This window comes from Gastrolobium bilobum, unplaced genomic scaffold (assembly GCF_033153095.1).
Source record: "Gastrolobium bilobum isolate Gb01-03AN ecotype WA unplaced genomic scaffold, APGP_CSIRO_Gbil_v1 utg54160, whole genome shotgun sequence".
NCBI lineage: Eukaryota > Viridiplantae > Streptophyta > Magnoliopsida > Fabales > Fabaceae > Gastrolobium > Gastrolobium bilobum.
In genome coordinates this window covers 47,588-64,904 of record NW_026895949.1, presented here as the reverse complement: position 1 = coordinate 64,904, position 17,317 = coordinate 47,588, and the positions used below count along the sequence as shown (strand labels likewise).

Below are 17,317 nucleotides of genomic sequence, written 5' to 3'. Positions count from 1 at the left end.
TCAAATTATGGATTTCCATTTTATATTTCAAATTGTAATTGTGGGAAAGGATTTGAAAATCAAAAATTAAATAAATAATAATTTCTTTTAAAAATTGAAATAAAAAATCAATGAAAAATTAAGTTAATCATTTATGGTGGTAGACAACTCATTCAATGTCACACTGATTTGTACATTGGAATTACTCAGCTCTTTTAAATGCTTTTTACATTGGAATTGTTCACTCTTTTGAAATTCGAATTCTGAATTGATTTCACATTATGGATTTCAATTTTATATTTCAAATTGTAATGGTGGGAAATGATTTAGAAATAAAAAAATTAAATAAATAATAATTTCTTTTAAAAATCGAAATAAAAAATCAATGGAAAATTAAGTTAATCATTTATGATGGCAGACAACTCATTCAATGTCACACTGATTTGTACATTGGAATTACTCAGCTCTTTTAAATGCTTTCTACATTAGAATTGTTCACTTTTTTAAAATTCGAATTCTGAATTGATTTTAAATTTTGGATTTCAATTTTAAATTTCAAATTGTAATTGTGGGAAAGGATTTGGAAATAAAAAATTAAATAAATAATAATTTCTTTTAAAAATCGAAATAAAAAATCAATGAAAAATTAAGTTAATCATTTATGATGGCAGACAACTCATTTAAAAAATATTGTTAAATATCAAAATTATTTATATTGTAAAATAAATTCAAAATTTGAAAATAAATTAAATGAAAAATTATGTTAATAATTTGGAAATAACTCAATTTTAAATTTTAAATTCGATGAGAAGTTTTATTTCTATTACTGAATCCCTCCAATCCCTAGATACGAAAAGATAATAAATTTGGAAACTTTCTTGCCGCCGAATATTAATCCAATCAAACCCAAGATACGGAAAGATAATAAATTTGCAAACGTCAAGATACCAAAATATAATAAATTATGCATTGATTCCGGATTCCACCCTTAATCATAGCTACGACCGCGTGATTTTTTTCTTTATAAGAAGCATCGGAGGAGAATCCTATTGTCGTCAACATTGGTCAATTCATTCTCATTCTCTGGTGATTGCTGGGTTATAACAATTCATTCTCATTCTCATTCTCTATTGTCGTCAACATTGGTCAATTCATTCTCTGGTCAATTCATTCTCTGGTTTTCAATTTTTTTTCAATTCATTCTCTGGTTTTCAATTCATTCTCTGGTTTGTGGTTATTTTGCAATGACCATGAAGTCTGAGTCACTGGATCATTGGAGGAATTACTTTAGCACTGCCAAGTCGTATGATATATTCGATATCATTCATCATTCCATCATGGTGGCAGCTTCGGATTTCCCCAAGGAGTTCAAGCTGAGGAGAGATGGGATTGCTGAGAGATTGTTCTCTTGCATGTTGACGACTAAATGTTTGGGGTGTGAAAGGGTGGATCATGAAGACGTTGATGATGGGCTTGCCCTTGAAGCAGGGTCAAGTGAAGATGTCCGTGAAGAGGTTTTGAGGATCGGAAACCTTCTTCTTAACTTTAAAGAAGAGGTATATCCTCTCTCTTTCTTTCTCTTTTCATTGTTTTTTTTTTCTTCCCTTCTTTATGTTCTGTATCAGTTCTTGCTTCTTTGTATTGCAATTTACTTGGATGGTTGATGAGATTTTTGAACGGATAGGTTTCTGAATTTATGAATATGGTTTTTAATGGATGGCATTTTAGTACTTCTTTGAACGTTGAATTCTTTTATGTCCTCTGGTCCCTGATTCATGTTGCTTTGTTTTGTGTCACAACAGTCGGACTCTGTCTTATTTGAGTCATTGAGGAGGCTCCAGCTGATGGAACTCAAAGTGGATCTTCTAGAGGTCTGAGCCTACAATTCAATTTTTTCCTTGCTTTTTCCAGTGCCCTTTTTATTTAGTTCTCTAATTCTCAAAATTTAACTTTGCCAGAAAACTAAGATTGGAAAGGCTGTCAATCCTCTCCGAAAGCATGGATCAAAGGATATTAGGCAACTCGCATCGACTCTTATTGAGTATGAATAAGTTTTTCCTGGATATTTGTTTTTCATTCATGTATCATTGGATCAAAGAAATAGCTTGTAACCAGTTTCTTTGGTTCCAATTAGTGGTTTGCTATTCTGGTATTGTGTGTGTAAATGAAGATTAATACAATTCACTCACTGTTGTTGCACTGACCCATCTGTAATTCTCTGTCATCAACCATCAATTATTAGATTTAGTTAGTCTGAACCTGTTTCTTAGTTAATCACACTTATGGTAGCATGTCTCTTCTGCTTAAAAGTCAGCTATTATTTATTAGTGTACAAGTTGAGATGTGGCATCTGTTTAATTTGTTCACTTGCATTCTAAACATTTTCATAATTTATTGACTTTGTAGTTGCTGGAAAGAAATGGTAGATGAGTGGTGCAAGGCTTCCACTACCACAGCTATTGCAGGTAGAAAAAAAAAATTCTGCTTTCATGTGAATAACCTGCTGCTTTTTTATCCGTTTTAAAATTAATAAATGTTTAAAAGCGGTTTTATTAAATATTTGTAGCTTCAGAAGGCACTCCAGATTCTGTAAATCCATCTGTTCTTGATGAAGGAGTAGGACTTCCTTCCCCTCCTATGGATGAAGGGGCTTTATTTCTTGCCCAAATTGGTTCAATTGAACTCTCACAGGTATGTAAATGTCCTCTTTCCCCTCTCTCCAACTTCTTGCGAGCTTTGATATTTAGAAACTGACTTCTAGTTCTCTCTGTTGGATGTCACATATCTGGATGATGTACAGTTCTTCGATGGCATGGATGATTATGAAAGTGAGTTGAATTTGCAATTTCTTATGCTTAGTCTCGCTAGCTTTTGCTTTACAGTTCTGGATTTGAATTCCTCTCATCGTAGAATATGATTATGAATGGGGAATGTTTTTTCAGATCCTCAACAGAGTGGACAATTCAAGTCTGAGGCTTCCATTAAGCCATCCATCACTGCCAAGGACAGTAAGAGTCAGCAACCAAGGAAAAATGAGGTTGCTGTGAGGCTAAATAAACCAGAAACTGTTGATAATTTCCCTGTCAGACCCCCAAAATCAACTATGCAGCGAAAAAGCAATATGGAGCCAAAGATGCAGCCAAAAATAGAGAACAATACAATCCCAAAGAAGCCTCCCATGATTCAGAAAGATGTAAGAATAAAAAATCTCTCTGTGCATCTAATTTTTAGGTTTGAGTTCTCTCTGACCTTGAAATGTTGTTTATCAGAAATCCAAGTTTTCAGATGAAGAAGCTGCAGTCCAAGTAAAACTAGAGGCCACTAAGAGGAAAATTCAGGAGCGTTATCAACGAGTTGAAAATGGTTTGTTATTCCTTTACCAAAATCAAAGTCCTAAACTCCTATCTGATTTTAAGTTGTTAGAGTGTCCAGTAGTTTCTACATTCCTAGAGAATCTTCTACACTAAAGTTAATTGCCTAGAATGTTGGATTTATCTTGTCAACTTTCAGATGATTTTTTCTTTATTTGGGGGCACATTACTAAGTTCATAATTAATTGATGAAAGTTTCATTGTTGCTTGCAGCTAAGAGGCAGAGGACAATACAAGTTCTGGAAATAAATGATCTCCCCAAGCAAGGGGGTGGCCAACGAAATTCACATTTCAAACCTGGGAATCACAATAGGCAGTGGGCCAATGCACGAAGATAGAGGATTTCCAAGCTTTAGCCATTCTGTGAATTGAAGTTTGATCCATTCACCATTCTTACTTGGATAGAGCTTTTTTGATCGAGTATATAGGAATTTTGAAACACTGTTGTATGATTTCAATACATAAACTCATGCAACAAGCCTCTTTTATGATTTTCAAAGTTTTAAGCAAATTCTCACATTCATTGTGTCATTTATCTTATGAGGCCTACTTCTTGAATGGATTTTAAATATGTTCAACAAATTTTTAGTTTTACCACAAAAAGAATTGAGAATATGGAGTAGCAGAGGATTACATACCAAGGATATGAGTACTTTCCCTATGTTTCCATAGAAGTTCACCCAGGAACCTAGATTATATAGATCAAGTTGAAATTCATATCACACATCAAGGATAAAATCTGATGGCAAGGTCTAACTAATTCACTATAGCTTGTACAAATCACAAACCTTGATCTTTAGTAAGTGAAAGAGTACAATTATACTAATCACAGCCATTTTATTAATCTGTATCATAATCCGAATAGCTTAATTAACATTTAAAACCTTATGGATAGATTGAAAAATTTGAGTCATAATAAGAGTGAAACTTGCTTGAAGATGGAGATTAGCCAAAGCCAAGACTGGCTAGGTAATGCTATGAAAAAACAAACAGCAGCACTGAACCACACGACAGCAGTTATTGCAATGGCATATTTGGAGAACTTTTGATTTCCACGCTGCAAAAGCCATGAAGAAAAAAACAGCAGATAATTTACTATCTTTGAATTATCAAGAGCTCAACACTAAGTCAAAGCATTACAGTTATAACAGGAAAAGAAAATCTTTAACAAAAACTGTTGATAATACTTACTTCATAGATTGCAATTTGGGACAATATAATCAAATTCATTAAAACAGAATGAGTGGAGAAAGCAACATCATTAGCAGCTACAGGTGAAACAAGAGTAAGAAATTGAGAAGCAGCTCTAGCCAAATTTCCAGATGATCATATATAACATAATATGTAGGGTTAAGCATTCTGACCTGGGGGAAATATTTGATGACTGTCATACATACTTGAATTGAGCTGCAATATAATTGATTTCCACAAAATTTTAGATGAAAATCTAATCATATCACAGCTCATAAGACAACAATAATATTAACAATTATATTAAAATAACAAAATAAAAATTAAAAAAGAAACAGAAGAATATCAACATTTCCTTGAAAGACCCTTGAAGAGGCTGATATTTTGCAATGTTACACTGAAATGACAGAAACCTTTCCTAACTACATCCCTACATCAATTTACATTATCAACATTGGGAACTAAACCTCAATGATATATGATCCATAAACAAAGACACTATGAACATAAGGCAATGGATTCAAACTTTAAAGTGAGATCACTGATTGAAGTTACCTGAAGAAACTGTGCAATATTTAACCATAATCTCAACTTTTTTAGTTCTGCATGATTTCTTTATGCCATGTTAGAGCATGACCATAAGTAATTTATCTAAGTTCACTAGTCATCTTACTTACCCCTACACTCAGATGCATATTATGTAATTCATCAAAAGATTTTATTATTTTTTATTTTTTTTATAATCATCCAATATCCCATCGCCAACGAGCTCAATTAATCAAAATTCGAGAAGAGCAGAATCACAAGGGTAGCTACCTTGAGCAGAATCACAAGAGCAGAATCCAGTACTTGGTATATGACTTGTAATGGAAATGAATTCCAGGGAACCATTTTGCTGTGTTAGTTTCTGGCGCAGAGGAAGTAATGGTATCTCTTGTGAATGAATAAAGGAAGTTGGAATCGTCCAAATATCTATGACTTGGTATATTATATTCTCTCTGTCACCAAACAGAACATGTTCAAATTCAAAGACTCTTCAGTCTTGCTTACCATAGTGTATACCTAATAATGGCAAACATGTCTATTGGCAATTTCTCACCACATGCCTCAAGAATTTCGTCATCAAAGGTAAAGCCAGAGCAAGGCCCTTTCTATGTTCACCTTTTCATATACAATACTGATCCACTTTATGGTGGTCTTTTGAATATTCAGCTGAATTCCTACACCTAATCAACAATGATACTCTTAAGCAAAAATTTTCAATGATAGTGTATTTTGTTGTGGTTTTCACCCTTGAGCTGAAATAACATCATTCTCTCTTGATATATACATTTAAGCAAACGCAAGTTATTTTAGCCTCACTATCATAGTTTTACCAAATTATTGCATCAGACACATAAAAACCTCGATATCATAGCTACTCAGTACTTAGAATTTTACGATTATATAATATAATGACACTGTTGAATAATTAGAAATCCAAAATTTGAGGCTCTCATAAGTTCTGTTGACATTTTGTTTCTTTTACCATATATATGCAAACAAACATGCTGAAACTTGCATAACCCTTTGAGTTATTACTTTAGGAGAGTATTTATCCAAATTTTAAACTTACCAACCTTTGTGAGGAATCACCTAACCAATCAACCTGTCAATGTTTTAAACTAAAAGAAATTTCACTGATCCCCTACTAACTTCAATAACCTATTAGCATATACCCTTTTATAATTTTGTGGAGACAAGACAAGGAGTGTGTTTATGACAAGACTCATCAGGGTTGGTTGGGGGGGTTAATCTCAGGGTGAAGTATGAAACAACAAAAGACAATCTCGGGTTACATCAGAAACTACTTGGTTGAACAAACTCTTTCAGTGGCTTTGTCCCAAGCTACCAAGCTATACGAAAGTAGACAATTTTGGGTTGTCTTAAGTAATATATTAATTTCATAATACTGATATATAGTACCTTATATATCAAGGGGAAAACATTGATCAATTCTAATGGACTCTTGGCTTTTCGATAGCTTACAAAAATATGTCCTGTATAAACGTCCAAGGAAACCTTTGTCTTTGTGTTATCCTGGCCCTTAATACTACAGAAACTCTCTGACTCTTGTCTACAGTATCACTTTTGGATGATACTCTCTCTTTCTGTCTTTTACTCTCTGTATAAGTTAGAACGGTCAAATTATACTTGGATGTATTAGCCATAACTGATACATGTTTCTTTGTGTAATGGTGAGGCCACTTCAACAGTATGGGGGTCATGTTGCTGGGTTCGGTTTTGATCATGCACAATCAGTCGTGCCTATGGGGAACCCAGTTGTACTATTCCCCGTCTCATATGGTAATGGTAAGAAACAATCTGGATATGCATGTAAGGTTTTAGCTATTGCAATGGGTATTAAGTTCCTGATTTATGTATAGGCAACCATCTAAATTTTCTGTTTCTGTTTTGCTCCTAGGCTTTTGGTGAGTTCGGTTTTGTGGCTTGAAGTTATAATCCATATTTAGAAGACAGATTGGGTGTACAATTCATTCAGACGTGGGGGAATTGTAATTTCAATCTGCATATCCATCTGTAAGTGCTCAGTACTAGCAGTGATGCATATATTTCTTTTATGCAATCACATGGACTCATTGCTATTTATTCTGTCTTTTCAATTGTTAGTTCGATCTACAGCAAAAAGCCTCCGATTTTAACATGCTACATTCTGTAATTTTTTTCCTAGTCATTTTGTCATGCTGCAACGGTTACAAAGTCTCGCTATGGAGAAGAACATTGGAGGGAATGAAGTCATGGGCCTTTAATGCTGGATCAGGTTGTCATGTTTGCCATCATTGATGTGCGGCAGTAATCTAACAAAGTGTTCTCAGATAAACACCCAAAGGCCTACTGCAATCAACCATTCATGTTTACTGTCTTTGCTGTAGGGTGTATGAAGTGGGTATTTGGCGATGAAGTCAGATTTTGTTTATGTTCTATAAAGTAGGCAGTGTGGTTTCATGGATGTAATATTGTTGCTATTCTTATGTAGTCTAAATTGTATAAGTTAATATTGCACAGTGATATGTAAACAAGTTTCAAGTCACTTGTCCTTGACATTCTGTACTGAAGTCCTCTTTGATATTTTATTTAGTAAGATGGTTATCAACATGAATACAGTTGATGTTTAATCTGTAAGTGGTGGTCATACAGTTACTGTCTGTACGCAAATCCTTTTACTGTTTGTGCTTGCTTCCTATTATGAATGAGTAATATCAAACAGCATTTTACAGGGCAGTTGAGGAAACAAATGCTTTTGTAATGGCACCGATTAGCAATGAGAAATATCAAACAGAATGGAATGGTTTATGTATTTTCAATGCAGTAAATCAATGAACAGCAACACAAGTCAATGAACAGCAACAGTACTCACTTATATTGAATATTCAGCAACTGAGGATGTAATCCTCTTACAAAATTCGCAAGGAAATAGTAACAGGATTCCAATTACACTATTAGGACTGTGTCCTTTACAATAGTTTCTGACAACCTGTAACAATTATGGCTACACACAAATATAAACTAACAACACTAGATGAATGGCACACTCATGCTTATCCAATTACAGACTCCTTTCCTCCACACTGAACCTCACAAAAAAATGGTGCTATCTTGCTTGTGACTTGCGTTCCCTGCCTCGTGGTTTCTCTTCTCATTTGGTGTTTGCACTGTCTTTAATTCATTTCTCACTACTTGGGCTGCTGCTGCCATCCCTTGGGCTGCTCTTGCTGTCATGAAGTTCAAAATAAACACGGATTGAAGGCCATCGTATCAGTAGGTACAAAGAAAATCCATGAAGTTATTTCCCATAGCAATTCCAAAACCCAAAACTGATGACAGTAGTATTGCATAAATGGCCGTCAACTGCAGCTGCAACAAAGTCACAAAGCTTAAACACATCAAGGATACACTGAAAGTAAGTCAAGTAATTAACTAGAGAGCAGGGATTTAAGGTTTATTTAATTATTTAAGAATTAACAACCAGCAAGCAGGAAGTAACACAGATGAATCATGGCAGTTACTACTTGAAAAAAATTACTTCTAAACAAATGATTATCCAAGCTGCCCTTGGCCAAAAATTCATATACCAAAATTCGGTGATCATCCTCTAAGCAGTAACCAATCAGTTTCACAAGATTAGGATGATACAGCTGCCCCAGGTAGTTGATTTCTGTCTATAGTACGAGGTTACTTAGTCACATCACAAGGAATATCTAAAATATAGCACAAAAAAACAAAGAGTCCCTAAAACATGTTTTTAAAACTAATTCAACATATTGCTTAACTTCAAAATGCAACTAAGTTCTCAAGCTTAGAGAAAAGTTCCAAAGTGTAAAAGGGCCATGCTAAGTGAAAGTGACACTCACCAACCATTCTGTAAACCCTCTTGGTTAAGCCTCTTCACAGCAATGACAATTCCAGTCCCTAGTTTAGTAGGAGCAAGTGTCTGCTCATCAAGCCACCCTTTAAATACACAACCAAATCCACCTTCACCCACCACACTATCTGGACGAAAGTTTCTTGTGGCAGTTCTTAGCTCATTGAATGTGAAGTTCTTCAAATTGCTGGACTGTAATATCTCACCCTCACTCCGAGGAGTCTGAAGCACAGGTGAAGTGGAGACCTTGCCGCTTGAACCACTCAAACCATCCTCTTCTCTGCTACCATTCTTTGAATTCAAACCTACCAATGTCAAAAGAGAAACATGGATTCACTTCTCAAGCCATATATAAGCATTATATTAGCAAACTCAGATTTCTGATTGATTCAAAAGGGCAACAGTTTCTTCAACCAATCATCTCAGTAATGTCATTCCTATACTTTAATTTGTACAGTACTCTTTTACACTTATCATTTATCAAATAAAAGATATATATATATATAGGGTAAGGATCATTTTACACCAGTGTAAGTTACACTCTTAATCTTAGCCGTTAATCCCACTTTTATCTAAGGGCTCAAATTTTTTAGTAATGTGAGCCATTGGATACAAGTGGATCAATGGTCAAGATTGAGTGTAAGACTTCTAATTCTTACACCGGTGTAAGAATATCCTGCCCCATATATATATATATATATATAGAGAGAGAGAGAGAGAGAGAGAGAGAGGGAAAAGGGAAGAAAAGAAGGTCTACTAACATTATTGACATACTGGATATTTACATAGTTGATTCCCATAGCAATTCCAAAACCCAAAACTGATGACAGTAGTATTGCATAAATGGCCGTCAACTGCAGCTGCAACAAAGTCACAAAGCTTAAGCACATCAAGAAGGATACACTGAAAGTAAGTCAAGTAATTAACTAGAGAGCAGGGATTTAAGGTTTATTTAATTATTTAAGAATTAACAACCAGCAAGCAGGAAGTAACACAGATGAATCATGGCAGTTACTACTTGAAAAAAATTACTTCTAAACAAATGATTATCCAAGCTGCCCTTGGCCAAAAATTCATATACCAAAATTCGGTGATCATCCTCTAAGCAGTAACCAATCAGTTTCCCAGGTAGTTGATTTCTGTCTATAGTACGAGGTTACTTAGTCACATCACAAGGAATATCTAAAATATAGCACAAAAAAACAAGAGTCCCTAAAACATGTTTTTAAAACTAATTCAACATATTGCTTAACTTCAAAATGCAACTAAGTTCTCAAGCTTAGAGAAAAGTTCCAAAGTGTAAAAGGGCCATGCTAAGTGAAAGTGACACTCACCAACCATTCACTGAGTCCCTGTAAACCCTCTTGGTTAAGCCTCTTCACAGCAATGACAATTCCAGTCCCTAGTTTAGTAGGAGCAAGTGTCTGCTCATCAAGCCACCCTTTAAATACACAACCAAATCCACCTTCACCCACCACACTATCTGGACAAAAGTTTCTTGTAGCAGTTCTAAGCTCATTGAATGTGAAGTTCTTCAAATTGCTGGACTGTAATATCTCACCCTCACTCCGAGGAGTCTGAAGCACAGGTGAAGTGGAGACCTTGCCGCTTGAACCACTCAAACCATCCTCTTCTCTGCTACCATTCTTTGAATTCAAACCTACCAATGTCAAAAGAGAAACATGGATTCACTTCTCAAGCCATATATAAGCATTATATTAACAAACTCAGATTTCTGATTGATTCAAAAGGGCAACAGTTTCTTCAACCAATCATCTCAGTAATGTCATTCCTATACTTTAATTTGTACAGTACTCTTTTACACTTATCATTTATCAAATAAAAGATATATATATATATATATATAGAGAGAGAGAGAGAGAGGGAAAAGGGAAGAAAAGAAGGTCTACTAACATTATTGCCATCGTATAGTACATTGTTTGGTTGCCAAAAGTGGATGAAAAGGAAAAATTCTTACATGAGAATATTTCTTACTCCAAAAAAAAAAAAAATAACCATATCCATTCACCATTCTTACTTGGATAGAGCTTTTTTGATCGAGAGTATATAGGAATTTTGAAACACTGTTTTATGATTTCAATACATAAACTCATGCAACAAGCCTCTTTTATGATTTTCAAAGTTTTAAGCAAATTCTCACATTCATTGTGTCATTTATCTTATGAGGCCTACTTCTTGAATGGATTTTAAATATGTTCAACAAATTTTTAGTTTTACCACAAAAAGAATTGAGAATATGGAGTAGCAGAGGATTACATACCAAGGATATGAGTACTTTCCCTATGTTTCCATAGAAGTTCACCCAGGAACCTAGATTATATAGATCAAGTTGAAATTCATATCACACATCAAGGATAAAATCTGATGGCAAGGTCTAACTAATTCACTATAGCTTGTACAAATCACAAACCTTGATCTTTAGTAAGTGAAAGAGTACAATCATACTAATCACAGCCATTTTATTAATTTGTATCATAATCCGAATAGCTTAATTAACATTTAGAACCTTATGGATAGATTGAAAAATTTGAGTCATAATAAGAGTGAAACTTGCTTGAAGATGGAGATTAGCCAAAGCCAAGACTGGCTAGGTAATGCTATGAAAAAACAAACAGCAGCACTGAACCACACGACAGCAACTATTGCAATGGCATATTTGGAGAACTTTTGATTTCCACGCTGCAAAAGCCATGAAGAAAAAAACAGCAGATAATTTACTATCTTTGAATTATCAAGAGCTCAACACTAAGTCAAAGCATTACAGTTATAACAGGAAAAGAAAATCTTTAACAAAAACTGTTGATAATACTTACTTCATAGATTGCAATTTGGGACAATATAATCAAATTCATTAAAACAGAATGAGTGGAGAAAGCAACATCATTAGCAGCTACAGGTATCATCTGCAATAACAAGAGATTGTAAAGCAAAACTACATATTGTGAATACTAATTGTTAGAGAAATATAATATAAAAATCATTAACTAAATCTCCCCTTAACAATTTAAACTTTTGGGTTGGATTAATGATTTACGTGGTATCAGAGCTTATGTGACGAGTTCGATTGATAAATGGGTACGTGCATTGTTCACTTTTTAAGACCAATGGGCCTTGTGTAAGGGTGCCCTTTACACTAATTATTTTGGACTAAGAGGCCTATCCATGGGATGGGTTGGTGTGACTGTAACAGATAAACTGTCTACACAAAGATATTAATTTTCTTCCTAATCCAAAGTCCTAACATAGGGGGATAAAAAATATTTGATTTTCTTATTAGCAGTTTCCACTTAAACTTTAACTCTGCTACCTCATAGGTTAAAGAATTTAGTTATTATGTAGCATAAAAAAGTTTTTACACTGTGTTATTACATTAATTAATAAGTTTGACTTGTTAAGATAGTGAAACTACTTCATTAAATATTAATGTAAAACTTTTGCTCTCTTACATTAAAGCTAAACTCTTTGTCTAAAAAAGAACAAACCTGTCCATAACCATACTTCTCGAAATACTGCTTCTGAATAGCAGGGCTAAAGAAGAGGGAAGCGTTGTATATCAGATATGACCAGTGCTTGGTCAAGTTCAGAATCTCAAAATCTAAGCTTAACCCCACCACACTGAGATTGATTACCAAACAAACCAAAAACACTTGAGTAAGAACCCCAAATATATATATATATATATATATATATATATATATATAATAGTCAAAAAACCATTAAAAAAAAAAAACCTTTTTCTCCTAAAATTCAAGATGATTTGTGGGTAGCCACCAATGGACCATGAATCGAAATTGATTCATGGATCGATTTGTCTTTGTTGGAACAGATGAATCGAAATTGATAAAACACAGAAAATTAAAGAAACCTTCTATAATATGTATTGATAGAATAACAGAGCACTGCTCTTTACAATGAAGAAAATTAAACAACGGCAAGAGACACTTTGTATTTGACACCGAAAAGAGAAGAAAAAAAAGCTCCCAAGAGACACTTCCCCAATGGATCCCCTACATTCCCCCATCGAAATAAAAAACTCAATCAAAAATTAAGTTAATCATTTATGATGGCAGACAACTCATTCAATGTCTCACTGATCTGTACATTGGAATTACTCAGCTCTCTTAAATGCTTTCTACATTGGAATTGTTCACTCTTTTGAAATTCGAATTCTGAATTGATTTCAAATTATGAATTTCAATTTTATATTTCAAATTGTAATTGTGGGAAAGGATTGGAAATAAAAAATTAAATAAATAATAATTTCTTTTAAAAATCGAAATAAAAAATTAATGAAAAATTAAGTTAATCATTTATGGTGGTAGACAACTCATTCAATGTCACACTGATTTGTACATTGGAATTACTCAGCTCTTTTAAATGTTTTCTACATTGGAATTGCTCACTCTTTTGAAATTCGAATTCTGAATTGATTTCACATTTTGGATTTCTATTTTAAATTTTAAATTGTAATTGTGGAAAAGGATTTGGAAATAAAAAAAAATAAATAAATAATAATTTCTTTTAAAAATCGAAATAAAAAATCAATGGAAAATTAAGTTAATCATTTATGATGGCAGACAACTCATTCAATGTCCCACTGATTTGTACATTGGAATTACTCAGCTCTTTTAAATGCTTTCTACATTAGAATTGCTCACTCTTTTGAAATTCGAATTCTGAATTGATTTCAAATTTTGGATTTCAATTTTAAATTTCAAATTGGAATTGTGGGAAAGGAATTGAAAATAAAAATTTAAATAAATAATAATTTCTTTTAAAAATCGAAATAAAAAATCAATGGAAAATTAAGTTAATCATTTATGGTGGCAGACAACTCATTCAATGTCCCACTGATTTGTACATTCGAATTACTCAGCTCTTTTAAAATTCAAATTTTGAATTGATTTCAGATTTTGGATTTCAATTTTAAATTTCAAATTAGAATGGTAGGAAAGGATTTGGAAATAAAAAATTAAATAAATAATAATTTGTTTTAAAAATCCAAATAAAAAATCAATGAAAAATTAAGTTAATCATTTATTGTGGCAGACAACTCATTTAATGTCCCACTACTTTTTTGTTGTTGTATAATACGAGTAAAAAAGACCTCTACTTTGTTATCAAAAAAAAAAAAAAAAAAAGACCTCTACTTTTTTTGTATATCCCACTATTTTTTCATGGGTAATTGTTAGGGTTTAGGAATGTTGCATAAAATAACAAAAACATTAAAAAAAAATATTGTAAAATAATAAAATTATTTATATTGTAAAAGAAATTCAAAATTTGGAAATAAATTAAATAAAAAATTATGTGAACAATTTTTGGTGGCAGACAACTGCATACTACTTTGCAATTTCCAAATTAATAATAACTCAACTCTTCTAAATTTTGAATTTATGTTTAAATTTGAATTTTGGATTTAAATTTTTAACTTTGTAATGATGGAAAAACTTTTAGAAAAATGACAACTCATTTAATGTCCCACTATTTTTCTTTTATTGTATATTATGAGTAAAAAGACCTATACTTTTCTTTTGTTGTATATCCACTATTTTTTACATGGATAAATTTTAGCCCTATTAATGCTGAATAAAAAAAACAAAAACATTAAAAAAATTGTAAAATAAAAAAATTATTTATATTGTAAAATAAATTTGAAATTTGGAAATAAATTAAATGAAAAATTATGTGAACTTGATATGTGGAAAAAGAGTTCAGCATTTAATATTTATGCAGTGGAAAAAGATTTCAGCATTTAATATTTATGCAGTGGGAAAAGATATATATAATAAATTTGAATTTAATATAAAATTGTAGATTAAACAATAAAATATTTAAAATTATAAAAATACTTTTATAGTCGATAAAATTTATTTAAAATTTCAAATTTAAAAGAAAAAAAGAAATGAAATAATTTATACTTTACAAAAAATAAATTTAAATTTTAACATAAAAATTTTAAATATACATGTATAACCAATTAAAATAATATACATGTATAACCAATTAATATATATATATATATATATATATATATATATATATATATATCATAAATTAAAATAGAAAAAAATTATATAAAAAAATTAGTATAATTAATATAAAAAAATTTAAATTTTAAATTTGAATAAAAAATGACGTCTGTCATTCAGTAAAAAAAAATTATTAAAATTTAAGAACTATAAAAATTAAAATTTTAATTTAGTACATAAGAAAGAAAGTAAACATTCATTTTTTTATTGTAAGAGTGTAATTAACACAAATACTTGCAAAAAATAATTATTTATATAAAATGCTGATAGTTAGAGGTGGAAAACTGGGCTCGGCCCGGAGGGCCTGCCCGCCAATATATTTTTATAATTCAATTAAAATTTTAACTTTCTTCTTTTATAATTAAATTATTAAACCTGCTTACCAAAAAAAAATTACTAAATCTGATTTCAATTTTTGTAAATACAAATTTGTGAAATTCCAAAGACTAACGACACTAATCCTTGTAAAAAAAATTGCAAGTATAAAATGGTGACAGTTAGAGGTTAAAAACTGGGCTCGGCCCGAAGGGCCGGCCTGCTGATATATTTTATAATTCAACTGAAATTTTATTATTCTTCTTTTATAATTATATTTCTAAATCTGATTTCAATTTTTGTAAATATAAATTTGTGAAATTCCAAAGACTAACGACACAAATCCTTGCAAAAAGAAAATTATTTATTATTATTTTATAAATCTGATTGTAGTAAATGAAAGTTCATCTCCGAGATAAAATATAAAAACCTAGATGCATCTATAAAAATCTTTTTTTATGGATAAATATAAAAACATATTACATGCTGATAGTTAGAGGTGGCAAACTGGACTCGGTCCGGAGGACCGACCCACAAACATATTTTTATAATTAATTTAAAATTTCATCCTTCTTCTTTTATAATTAAATTCCTAAATCTGATTTTAATTTTTGTAAATACAAATTTGTAAAATTCCAAATACTAACGACATAAATCCTTGCAAATAATAATTATTTATGATTTTTTTTTAAATGTGATTGCAATAAATGAAAGTTTATTTCAAAGATTAGTGTAGTTGCTTTGATTCTGTTCATATGCATTTGTTGCAATGTAAGCAAAAAATATGACTTATACATGCTTATTTGATTAAGTTTCATTCAAATCCCGTTCAGACAACATTTTTCTTTGCTCCTTAAAAAAATTTAATCCAATCTTTTTATTTTGCTGATACTATGACTTTTGGGTGTTAACATATTAGTGTTACTTATTTAATGAGTTTTTTCCTTCTGTACCGTAGGCACAAGGAACGAAAATCACACAAGAAATGACATATTGAGTAAGTGTTGAACTCATCCCTCCAATGATTGCTACGAAATGACACTGAATGAATAGCGTTTTCGTATTATAGGTAAAAGCTGATATTTTAAATCCATATTTGCTTGGTGTTATCGTTACCTTGATTTAGTTGATGAATGTTATAGTTAGCAATGATTTGTACGCATTTTTCTTTTTATATGCCTTTCTCATGTTAACATGGTGTATTATAACGAATTATGGTGTATTATGATATAGTTGTATGTGCAAAATTATTTATCCCTCCAGATTTTTGTTTATAGTTGATATTTGCAAAGCTCTATGTCAATGCTGTAATTTTTTTCACCTGAAATATAGAACAAAATAACAACACGTTTTTTTGTAAATGTAAAGTTTGCAGTGCGATTAACCAACCACGACGGACGACAAAATTTTTGATCTTTTTTCTCCGTGCATCGCACGGGTAATATACTAGTTGATAATAAAAGGGAAAGGATATTATAAAAATCAATTAGGGTTAATAACAATGTTATTACAAATTAATTTTACCGTTAGATCGATGATTATATTGATCAAATAGTTATATTTATTTTCATCTTTGTATGATTATGATTCTCCATATTTAATACTTTATATTTATTTCTATTTTTGTATGATTTTGATTTTATATATTTAATACTTTCACATTAAATATGAGAAATAATAGCTATATAAAGATAGAAATAAATATAACCATTGAATCAATATAATCAATTTAATGATGAAATTGATTGGTAATAATATTGATAGTAACTCTAATTGATTATTACAATATGGTATTCCGATAATAAAAAATAAAACAGAAAGAAAGAAAAGTTAGAAAGAGAAAAGTGAGAAAGAAGACGAAAAAGGAAACATCAGTGTGATGACAAGAACACATTTCTTTTGGGTTAGCAAAACCATTATAACAAAACTTCGGCCAGAGATTGCTTTGTTTCCTCGCTTTATTCTCTCTCTCTCTCCTCTTTCAC

General features: G+C 31.6%; 2 protein-coding genes across 2 annotated transcripts; one reads left to right on the top strand and one right to left on the bottom strand.

Annotated features, from left to right (window-relative positions):
• The first annotated feature begins 1,223 nt into the window (after window positions 1-1,223).
• LOC133296936 (probable mediator of RNA polymerase II transcription subunit 26b) lies at window positions 1,224-3,688 on the top strand. Its single transcript, XM_061495981.1, has 9 exons — window positions 1,224-1,535; window positions 1,782-1,850; window positions 1,938-2,020; window positions 2,386-2,444; window positions 2,546-2,670; window positions 2,780-2,807; window positions 2,922-3,172; window positions 3,249-3,342; window positions 3,564-3,688. The coding sequence occupies exons 1-9, from the start codon at window positions 1,224-1,226 to the stop codon at window positions 3,686-3,688; spliced, it is 1,146 nt and encodes a 381-aa protein (XP_061351965.1).
• A 262-nt stretch (window positions 3,689-3,950) lies between these two features.
• On the bottom strand, window positions 3,951-12,775 carry LOC133296935 (cystinosin homolog; the record flags this gene model as incomplete). Its single annotated transcript, XM_061495980.1, has 6 exons — window positions 3,951-4,407; window positions 4,715-4,757; window positions 11,540-11,664; window positions 11,799-11,888; window positions 12,468-12,600; window positions 12,717-12,775. Coding segments are annotated over 6 exons (597 nt in total), but the record flags the coding sequence as incomplete, so codon positions are not given.
• Between the last annotated feature and the right edge of the window lie 4,542 nt (window positions 12,776-17,317).